General features: G+C 60.1%; 1 protein-coding gene across 1 annotated transcript; it reads right to left on the reverse strand.

Moving 5' to 3' along the window:
- Window positions 1-9,527: 9,527 nt before the first annotated feature.
- On the reverse strand, window positions 9,528-10,900 carry IER5L (immediate early response 5 like). The gene has a single exon (XM_074846073.1). The coding sequence runs from the start codon at window positions 10,557-10,559 to the stop codon at window positions 9,555-9,557; it is 1,005 nt and encodes a 334-aa protein (XP_074702174.1). The 5' UTR covers window positions 10,560-10,900; the 3' UTR covers window positions 9,528-9,554.
- Window positions 10,901-11,209: the final 309 nt, after the last annotated feature.

Consider the following 11,209-nt stretch of genomic DNA (forward strand, 5'->3'; position numbering starts at 1 on the left):
AAACATGCCAATATTCCTGAGAGTCGGTATGTCCTATAATGGCTTCATACTATATAAAATTGGCTGGTGTGGTGGTTAGAAAAAAATTCCAGCAAGAATGTAAGATACTGGAACGTGTTCTACTGGGTGCTAGCTGATCCCTGAAAGTGACTGCTCTAAACAGGGTCTTACTTTTCCATGTTCAGAGCATGTACCTTTAAAAATATTAGTTTAGGTATTACATATCCCCTTTGAAAAAATTCCCTTGTAGGCAAGAATAAAACTTACAAAAAGGCTGTTATAGAGATCATCAGCTCTCTATTAGATAGCTTGGAATATGCTCCACTAGCACCAGAGTTTAGTCTTCTCCAAATTACTGTAGAGGATTTGACTGTATCTTGCTGATCCATCCACATTTTAATTTCCTCTGCACGGATACATATTGCAGGATGCTGGAAATCCCCAAGCCCACTGGAGCTGCAAGACTGGATGTTTCATCCTCTAACACCAATAAAATGTTAATGCATACTAATAGCAACAGCAAAGGGGTTTATGGAGCGAGCTCGGAAGTATTTTATAATTGCCAGGGTATCTGTGTCACAGAGAATTTGGGGTTAGAGTCATCAAGTATTGCGCTTTGTCAACACGGGAAAAGAAAACCCCTCAAATATACCTCAAACCTACTAATTTTTATAATTAAAGGGGGAAGATAGGAGATGAGTCCCTGGGGAGAGAGTCAATCATAAATTGCATATACATGAGAGAGCTGCCCACTGGTTTGGATGGATTCAGAAGATGTGGGTTCTGATGCCTACTCTACCACAGACCCCTGCTGTAACCTGAACTAAGGACATCGCCTCGGTTTCCTACCTGGAGACCAAGAATGAAAGCGCTGTCCTGCTTTATAAACCCAGTAAATCTGGGCTCGAGGTGTCACAAACATCAGTAACGTGAAATTCAGGGAACTGGAGCATGGGTTGGCTTCTTCGCACATTGTACTGCCCGGATGGAGCATCTCGTGACTTCTAGCAGCTCCTCACATTTCTGCTCAGCCCAGCTTGGTGGTTTGGTCCTGTTCACTCCAATCTAAGATACAAACAAACAAAAAAAAAGATAAATTTGAAATGGGGGTCGGAAGGACCAGGTTTCCTCCATCGTGCAGTGTTTCCACGTGCTGCTCTTGCTGGAGCTGCCAGCCTTCGGTCGCACCCCTCATCCTGCCTGTCCTGAACACGCATCTCTGAGATGCTCTGGTTGGCGTTGGAGGACTGTGGGACAAATAAAGCAGCAGTGAAGCCGTGGAGATCGTGCCCCGTTAGAAGCACCACCCCGGGAACTGCTGATCCGCCCCGGCTGGCCATCGGCTCCGCCGTTTCTCACGCTGGACCGGAGCACGTGGTCTCCATGGTCCATAGGCAGAAGGGGAAGAGCCTGGATGACCACAGCGCTGCGTGTTTTAATAGACATGCTCCAAAACCTGGGGATTTTCCAGAGTCAACAGATCTTGAGCCAAGGTATAAGCCAGAGGCATTGCCTAACCCAGCAGGCACTGGAGGGCCAAGCTGAAGAAGCTCTGCATGTAAATACTCCTTAAACAATGTTAGGCCGAGTTAATCCAGCGGCAGCTCCGGGGGGACAAACTGAAGGCTCAATCCTCCCCCTTATCTCTCCTTGTCACTGAGCTGGAGGACCAAGCCCAGCGCACAGCACCGTGGCACCTGGGATGTTCGTGGCCCGGCTTTCGGGGCTTTTTAACCATGTTCTTGCCTTCCAGTTCCTATGGGAGCGGAAGAGCAGGGATGTTCGTTGTGCTGTGGGGACCATAAACACCTTTTGCTGGGGGGAAATGGGTGATGGAGGAGAGCAGCCCCGGAGCCTGGGCATGGGGTTGTCCTCTGGCCCTGAGAGCCCTCCAGGCTTTTGTGGCATCTATAGGATCACACCCAAAGTGCTGCTTTGCCCCTGCATGGGGTCATCCCGCACCTGAAGCTGTCTGCAAAGCTTTCCCTTGCCTTACCCCGGCACGGGGCTGCTGGGGGCGAAGCCTGTCACTTCACACGCAGATTTTGGGCTGGTGGTTGCTCTCCAGCTCCAAAGCAAATGAAACTGTGGGTTTCCACAGCGCCGTTCCCTGAGCTGCGCATCCAACAAGCCCTGGCTCTCTGCTAGGGGGGAGTTCATAGGAATATCCCTGAATCCTGAGCACCCTGGCACCCTGTTTGCAAACAGTTTAGGAGCAGGAGCATGTTCCTGTTTGGGGTGTGCAGCCCCAAACGCTGCTGAGCGTGTGTGCTAACGCCGGCAGCGCCGCGCGGGGTGCGGGCAGCACCCGGCTGTGTGCGGCAGCCACGGCGAGGAGGAGAAGTGGGCACGGGCACGGCACGTCGTGGTGGTGTTTTGTTCATCCTCGGTAGGGAGCAGAGGAGAAACAAAAGCTGGAGCAGTGCAGGGCACTGGGCTGGCTGGGCGAGGAGAAGAAAACAATAATTGTGCAGAATTTCATCGGGGAGCTTGAAAAGAGGCGATTTTGTGAGCAAATAGTCGCCTCCCGGAGCAGAACTTCCCCGTCTCCAATTTCAAAATTCCGTTCACATCAACATCCACTTTCATGTTGTAAAACCTGGGGAAAAGGGAAAAAAAAAGCAGCTTCACATGTTTCAATGAAAAAGCCTCATTTTGGCGAGGAAAAGGGAGGGAAGGCACTGCTTTGGTGGTAGTTTATAGAAAAACAAGCCCCCCAGATGAAAGTGTGGAAATACTCAGGGACCCACGGCAGGCGTGGCTGCCCTGAAGCCTGGGGCTGCTCCTGCCTGTGCAGGGCTGAGCCCAAGCAGGGCCATGAAGTGGCCGCTGGAGTCCAGCCCCAAGCTTAAAAGACGTGACTTTTTTGCTTTATCCTGCTCGGGGAGAACGAAAAGCTGATTTGGTTGGGACCAACTTCAGAAGTGCCTCTGGCTTTGCACTGCAGCCACCGTCCCCGTTTCCCACATCAGACAGGCGGGAGCAGGGGGCACGGTGCAGATGCTGCGCTCTGATACATATGAGTCCCCATGAGTTTGGCACGACTGAAGCAGGGGGAAAACACTCCTCTCCCGGCCATGGTTCCAGCCTGAGGGAAACCTGCCACCCAGGCAAAAAGGGGCAGCTTTGGTCCCATAAAAGCAGCCAGAGGAGGGTAGCAAGGAGCAGGGTTGGTCCACAGCAGCATCCTGTGTGGCTCATGGGGGTTTCATCACTTCAGGGAAAGCCCTTTCCCCTCCTCCAGGCAGCAGCACGCACGGGGTTAATGCTCTGCCTCATTCCCACAGGTGTGGGGCAGGTGCCTCTGCCCAGCTGGCCCAATCATGGGGCCAGGAGTGAGGATAAGAGCAGGGTTTGGGGAGCTTTATCCCTTTTTTTGCTCCTCTCCTTCCTCTCTAGGAGCTGGAGTTGGTTGGTGTCTTCCTTGAGGAAGAGGAGCCAGGGCAGAATGTGCTATTTGGCTTTGGGCAGGATCCCAGACAATGCTCATGGTCATCTTGCCTGCCTGGCAGCTCAGCTGGAAATGCCTTTTGCCCTGAGGAGCAGCTGGAGAAGCACCCAGCCTCCAAGCACCTTGGCCCGGGAGGGGACCAGGACTATCACAGTCAGCGCAGCCTCCTCACCCAGGGCCAGCAGTGACACCAAGGACCCAGTGCCCAGGAGAGCAGGTGAGCCCGCTGCTGGCTTATGGATTTTGCTTGGCTGAGCTGTATCAGTCCCAGTGTGGAGATGTTAGCAGCTGGGTTTCCCCATTTCCCAGCTTGTGGGGGTAACAGGTCCTTCTCTGGAGACCCTTTGTTGGGTTTATGGGGTGGAAATGTGCCTGAGGGGGTCCGTGCACCCCTGCTTTGCTGTAGGGATCTGCCCAGCTTGTCTCCGTGGTGCCAGCAAACCCCCAAAGATCCAGCAGCGGCACCTTCTGAATGCTGGGGGAGGTTTTTGCTTCTACTACACAACTGAGATACTCGTGCGTCGATGGTGGTGGCGGTGTGTTGCTGAGATGGCTGCTTCGTGCTTAGCTTCTGCTGCTTCTGTGCAAAGCACTTTTTACTCTAATTTTTCTAGCGTATTGTTTTTGCTGTTAGATATAAGGGACAGCATCTTCTGTCACACAAGAGCCTCCTCTTAACTTTCCCAACGCGCGCTGGTAAATCCAGGGTAGGCTTAACTCAAGGAGCAACATTAATCATCAAATCTATAAGCAGGATATAGAAAGGCCAAGTGTGAATAATTACTTCTCAGATGCTAATTACCCAGGCCCAGACCAAACCCAACATATTAAATACACTGTTAACGGGAGCGGCCTCTCGACCATGTTGCTGTGTCCCCTGTAGCTCTCCTACTGCTCTCTCTGCAGGGGACTCCTCCAAACATCTGCTAACATGTGCAGATCCCAAAATATACTTCTGCTCATTTGTATTTGAGCTGGGGAGATGAGATGGGAGGGATCTGACTCACAACCGACAGATTGAAGGACGGCCAGGTCCTGCACTGGGATTGGCAGAGCACAGAGTTGCTCTTCTGGGACTGGGTGCAGTCTCACTCTTGACCCTCATGGTTTAGGAGGACACGGAGCAGCTCTGTCTGTGGGTCAGCACCCAGGAACCAGTGCCTGGCTCATGGTGCAAGGGTGGCTTTTCCTTGGGTGGGTGCCCAGCCCCTCCTGGGGGAGCTGGGTGCTGGGGCAGAGCTGGGCTGGCAGCCCAGGAGGTGAAAGGGGTCAGTTCTCCTCATCCCTCTGGGTGTGGAGGGACCTGTTGGGCGAGCAGCGATGGCCTCTCCTGGGCTGAGCTGCTCCAGCAGCGTGAGGACCTGGCTGGGCTGTTGGTTTTGGCACTGGATTTGATGCACGACTTCCTAACGCCGGGTCTGAGCCCTCCAAACACCTGTGGGGTGCTGCTGGTGCTGGGCAGAGCCCCGGGACTGGTGGGCGCTGGGGACTGTGCCACCCCTCTGCTGTCGGTGAGCCCAGCCCAGCCCCGCAGCAGCTCTGCGATGGCCTCTGGGTCGGGGAAATAAAGGCAAGAGCTGTGCCGGACCCTCCCGGGCTCTGCAGGCAGCTGCCAGCTGCTTTCTGCCCCTCCTGCCCGCTCTGCTGAGGGCAGCTCCTGGGAAAAGCCAGGGGTGGGCTCAGCTGCTGCACCGGCCTCCGGTTGAATTTCTGCCTCTGTTACCTGAGGCAGCATCTCTCCCCGGGGCAGGGTGATTCTTCCCCCAAACCAAGGGGGTTCAGCGCAGTGAGAACACCCCAAAAGCTGGATCTGCCTGCAGAGAGAGTTTTGCTCGGTGAAGGGAAGGCCACAGCTGTCTCGCAGCTGGCGGAGCGAGCGGTGTGTGCAGGGAGGCGGTTCCCTCTGCCATGGCATGGTGCAGGACCCCCCCGACTCCCCTCGCTCTTCCCCATCTCCCACCTCCCGCAGCTCTGTGCCAGCTTCCTGCTCCGCCCCCCCCCCCCCCCAGGACCCCTCTGTGCTCCAGGGCTGCCGGCCACAAAATCCTGGCGGTGCCCATTCACCCCCAGCCGAGGGGCACTGAGGGGAGAGAGGACACAGAAGGATTTTTAGGGTCAAACTCTTTGGTATCAGCAACGTCAGCTCCAAGGTCGGGCAGCACTGGGGCACACTGCGTGTTGGGGGACAGATCGAGGACGGGGACAGGCGCTGCTGTGGGAGCTGGGGGGGTCTGGTGGTGGCAGCTGAGCTCCCCCAGACTTCGGGTCCTTCGCCCTGCTCCAGCCCATCTGTTCAGCGTCTCTCACCGGAGGTGGGGACCGGAGAGGTGGGGGGCTGAGGCGGTGGGTGCCTAACGGGGTGGGGGGGGGGCACAGCCCCCTGCCCTGCGAGCGCCCAGGGGGTTCAGCCAAGTTGTGAAGGGATCAAAACATTTTTGTGCCTGGAAGACGAGGAGCGTGTGTGAGAGTGAGGATGGGCTTGCGTTAAGGGGTGCAACCTTCCCCTGTCACTTCCCTTCTAGCCTGAATGCTTCTGCCATCATGATTAATTTATCAGGTACTTATGAATATGCAGATGAGACTCTGGTTTCCAGGCTCTGCTTTCAGGAGGGAGGCTGTGTGATGGGCTTTCTGCTGCTGCCGCCTTCGTAAGAAGAGAAATGTCATGTACCAGGGTTTAAAATAAATAAATAACTGCACCGCCGAGAGCATCTGAGTCTTAGTGGCTCCGTGGGGCTGTGGGATTGCCTCATTCCTCAGTGTCAGGGGGTTTTAGGGGTGTCGCTGTGGCATATGCCCCCCGTTCCCCCCACCCCGCATGGTTACCAGTGATGCCGAGGCATCTTTGCCACTTCCAGCCGTTGAAACCTTGACTGAAGCCCCAGAAACTTCCACCGCGAGTGGGGGCGAGGGCTGGGTCCCCCCGGGAGAGGGGAGGTTCGGAGGGATGGGTGCGCCGGGGGTGGTCGAGTCCTGCAGGAACGGGGTGGGGGGGTTCTCCTGGTGATGGTGGCTTTACCCCTGGACACCCCAAGGTCTGGGAGCCGGGGAGTGGTTTGGGAGGGGGATGAGTGGGTGCATGTGGCTCTGCCACTCTCTGGCTGGGCTGCCTGGGCGGGGGCTGTGGGGTGGGGGCTCTTGGGGGTTGGGGGTTAAGCGCCCGGCTGTGCTGACCTATAGGCAGTGGCAGAAGTACCTGGGGGTTAAAACTTCCCCCAAATTCTGTGTGGGGCAGCCAGGCTACGTGTGCAGGAGCTGCTGCTTCTGCTCCTCCCGCTGCTGGGGCCTCTCTCCAGCCGCCTCCGTGCTGGGGACCGCGACGTCCGGGGCAGGGGAGCAGGATGGGGCCAGGGGAGGCTTCGGGGCTGCCGCGGGGTCCCGTCCCCAGGGCCTGGCACGGGGTTGGGGGGCGCAGGGTGGGTGAATCTCCCCAGGTCAAAGCATCCAGCTCCCGGGTTTCGCCGAGCGCTTGTGCGTTCAGCAGCGCTCCCGCCACCGCCGCTGCGCCTGGGCAGGGCTTTTCGAGGTTTTATATTTTTTGAATTTTGATTTTCTGGGGCTATTTGGAGGAGCAGCAGGAGAGGGGAGCGTGGCTCAGCCCCCCGCAGCCGGGTCCCGTTTCCACAGCAGGACCGGGGGGGACCAGTGCAGCCCCCCCCAGCCCCTTCCTTTGCCCCGCCGTGGGGTCGCCCCCCCCCCTCCCCCCATGGGCGCTGCGGCTCCCGAAGCGGGCGCCAGGGGGCGCTGTGGGCGCGGAGCGGGGCGCGGGGCGCGGAGCGGGCGCGGAGCTGGGGGTGAGGGGGGAGCGCTCCGCGCTTCGGCTCTTCTGCGGCTGTAACACGCTCGCGGAGCCCCCCCCCCCAATACTATTTTTTTTTTGGGGGGGTGGTCCCTCTCTTTCTCTCTCCAGGAGAGGGGAAGGTTGCGCTCCCGCGGTGATGCGCGGAGCTGGGGAGGGGGTTTTGTCCGCGGGTTGGGCTGGGCTGGGGGATCCCGGGGGGTGCTGAGGCGTGAGGGGGGTCAGAGGAGCGGCTCCAGCTGCGGGATTTGCGCTGGATGCTGGAAACTGCGCGTTTTGCACGGGATTTAAAAAAAAAAAAAAAAATTAAAAAAATTAAATTCTCCCCTCCTGAGGTCGGCCGGGGGGTGGGCGAGGAGCGCCCCCGGCTTCGCTCATTTGGTGTAAAGGAGGGGAGGGGAAAAAATATATACACACACAAAAAGGGGAGGAAAAAAAAAAAAAAGGAAAAACCCGCACGCACCACCAAGCGGCCCCGCGCGGTGATAACAAACTCCAACTTAAAAAAAACTTCCCGAGCGCATCGCGGGGCCGCGGAGGAGCGCGGAGGCGGCGGCGCTGCCCAGGTGCCGGGGGCGGCCGGGCCGCGCAGCCCCGCGCAGGTAGGGGCAGGGCTGGGGGGGTCCCGCCGCCTCCCCCCGCCGAGGGAAGGACACAAACCCCGGCCCCTTCCCCACCTGGGACTCGCTTTGCGTGGCACCTCCAGCCCCACGGGGGCGGGGGGGGGTGGGGGGGGTGTGTGTCGCCTCCTGGCAGCCGGCGGAGGGGGGGGCCTTAGGGGTGAAGCCGGGTGGTGTTGGGGAGGGGACAAAGGGGGGGTTGCCGGAGCCGGGGAGGTGCACGGGTGGGGGTCGGAGCCTCCGCAAAGACTGCCCGGTGCCGAGGGGAAGCGGCGGCTCGGGCGAGGGGCTTCCGCGGGCTGCGGGGTGAAGGAAAGCGAGGGCACAGCAACTTTATAATCGACTTTTTATTAAGATTATAAATTTAAGCAAATCCGAACAGTTTTACCCGGTGATATACAATTCCATACGCACAAAAATACAGGCTTACAAACAAAGAAAAAAGGAGGAAAGAAAAAAAAAAAAAGACCCCAACAGACCATTTGGCAAAGCATCCTCAGTTACACATAGTGCTGATACCGTGAAGTTGGGAGTGGGCAGGCGGCAAAAAAACCAAGGAGGGGGGACGACCAGAAAAGCCACCTTTTTACAACAAAAGGTTTTTCTTGTTTAAAAAAGAATATTAAAAAAATAATCAAGAGACTCTACGGGAGACAGATCTCTTCACAAGGGCAAACAATGCTGGGTTTATGATTTTGGAAGGCTGAAAGCGGAACAGTTGAACTTAAGAAAAAAAAAAAGGGGGAAAAAAAAAAAAAAAGAGTAAGAGACCCGACAGAGCACCCCGGAGGCGTGAGCGGCGTTACCGGTTACCTGCGGCATCGCACCCCGCGGCGGCGGCTCCGGGCTGCCGGGGGCGGCTCGTCCCCTCCCCAGCGCGGCGGGGGGCAGCCCGGAGGGACCCCCGGCCCCTGTTTTAACCCCCCCCCTCCCCCCCCAAATTGAGCTCTCGTCACCCTCCTGCGTCCCCCCGGCACAGGCGGCGGGGAGAAGTCACAGCGCACACGTTTCTTCTGGGAGGAAAGTTGAAATTTTTTTTTTCTTTTAAATATAGAAAGAAACGCACAAAAGCGAACCGGCAGCAGCGGCTCTTCCCCCCCCCCACACCCCCCTCCCTGCACCCCGAACCCGCCCGAGCCGCGGGCGGAGGGTCCCCGCCGGGGCCGCCGGGCCGGGGCCGCTCCCGCCGCCGCGGGGTCCCGGGGCCGGTGCGGCGGGGCCGGTTCTCACGTGGCGCTTCCCCGGCGAACCCGGGCGGACACAAAGAGGATTATTGAAATAGGTGCTTCGGCGGGGGTTGGTTTGTTTTGTTTTCGTTTGTTTGCTTTTTTGTTGTTGTTTTGTTTTTGTTTCCTCCCCCCCCCCCCCCCCCAATCTCTGCAAAAATAAAGTCCCAAGATCTTAGATTTTTTTTTCTTTATTGTACAATTTATAAAACACTAGCGTGGCTCTGCCCTCCCACCTCCCCTGCGCACCCCTCGGCACCCCCCCACCCCCCTTCTTCCCTTCTCCCCAACCCCCCCCCACCCCCCCTCTCCCCGCCTTTGTTTCAGGGTCCCCCCCTCCGGAGCCGCTGTCCCTCGGATCGCACCCCCGGGGTTTGCAAACACCCCCCCGCCCCCCCACACCGCCCCCCACCCCCCTCCTCTCCCTCCCCGCTCCCCCTTTTGCTCCCCGCTCCTCTCTAAAACGCGACGATGGCCCGAGTCCAGGCTCCCAGGCTCGCCAGCGCCTGCTTGCCGCACAGCTGCCCGTTGAGGGGCTGCTCCGAGTCCGCCTGCTGCCGGCTCACCAGCCCCGTGAAACCGGAGCCGAAGATGGAGATCAAGTTGGAGATGTTGGAAGAGTCCTGGGGGTGCTCGGCGCTGTACTCCTCGAAACGGGCGCGTTTGGTGCACGGGGCGAAGGGGGGGCCGCCCGCCACCCCGCCTCCCCCCGGTTCCCCTTCCTCCACCCCCTCCTCTTCCTCCTCCTGCCCCGGGTAATACTTGCGCTTGGTGCCCGGTGCGGGCGGCGGGGAGGCGAGCCCCGGTGCCGGTTGGCAGCAGCAGGGGCACTGCGAGCAGCAGTCCTGGTGCAAGTACCCGTTCTCCACCGTGGTCACGACGTGAGTGTCCAAATCCAGCACGGTGGTGCGGCTGCTACAGTGCGGCGCCCCGCCGCTCCCGAAGTCACAGCCGGCGGCGTAGAGCAGCCCTGGGGCCGCGCTGCTGCCGCCGCCACCGCCGCCGCCACCACCGGGACCGGCGCTGCCGGCCGCCCGGTAAAAACCCGGCGAGGAGTCTCTGCAAGGCGCTCGCTGCAGCTCCGGGGGCGCCGCGCACACCGGCACCTCCAGCAGCTCCGCACCGCCCCGCACCGCCGCGCAGCTCCGAGCTTCGCGGTCCTGCGTGTCGGCGGGTAACGGGAGAGCCGCCAGCTCCGGCGGGGCGGCGGCGGGCGGCGGGCAGGCGGGCATGGCGAGGAGCGGGGCGCCGTCGGGGTAGTGCTGCTGGCGGCGGTAGAGCTCGGCGTAGCGCTCGCTCAGGTAGAGCTGCCGGGCGTTGCGGAGCACATAGGAGACGAGCAGGTTCTTGTGGAGCTTGATGCCGCCTCGCTGCGTGCGGGAGCTGTGGATCTTCCGCAGGGAAATACTGATCAAACTCTGCGCATCGAGGGTGCACTCCATCCTCCTCCGGCCCCTCAGCATCTGCTCTCGCCACCCGCGCAGCCAGGCACCCCGGGCCGCATCCACACGGCAGCCGGGAGGGTGAGGAGGGTCGCAAAAAAAGGAGGATAAAGAGGCGTAGAGGGGGGGGGGGGGAAAGGGGGGGGAGGGAAATAGAAAGGGGGGGGAAGGGGAAAGGGGGGGAAAGAGCCTGAGGTCGCTGGAGAAGGGGTGGGGGAATAGAGAGGGGTGTCTTCAGGGGACGGCCAGCGGCGGGAGCAGAGCGGGCATCGCCGTGCGCGCCGGTGGCTCCCGCTGCTGCCGCCGCCGCCGCCGCGTTCCGAGCAGGCACGGCGCGTGCAGGCAGCGCAGGCAGCGCCGCGCGCGCCCCCGCCCTCCCCGCGCGCCGCCCCCGCCCGCCCTCCCCGCGCGCGCCCGGCCGCCCCGCCCCCTTGGCTCCACGCCCCCCGCGCCCCCCCCCCCGCCGCCAGCCGGTACCTGTCGCGCAGCGGCACTGAGCGCCCGCCCGCCCAGCCCCCGCCTTTTATAGCGCCGCGCCGGCCACGCCCCGCCCCCCCCGGAGAGCGCGGCCAACGGGGCGGTGGCGGGCGGCCTGACGGGCGGGAGCGGCGGCCAATAAGGGTGAGGCGGGCCCCTGGCGCTGTTCAAATGCTGACAGGCGCGGCGCGGCC

This window comes from Strix aluco, chromosome 20, assembly GCF_031877795.1.
Source record: "Strix aluco isolate bStrAlu1 chromosome 20, bStrAlu1.hap1, whole genome shotgun sequence".
Lineage (NCBI taxonomy): Eukaryota > Metazoa > Chordata > Aves > Strigiformes > Strigidae > Strix > Strix aluco.

Bases quoted from the DNA above. Each gene is read 5' to 3' on its own strand.
- IER5L (XM_074846073.1), bottom strand. From the start codon at position 10,559: ATGCTGAGGGGCCGGAGGAGGATGGAGTGCACCCTCGATGCGCAGAGT.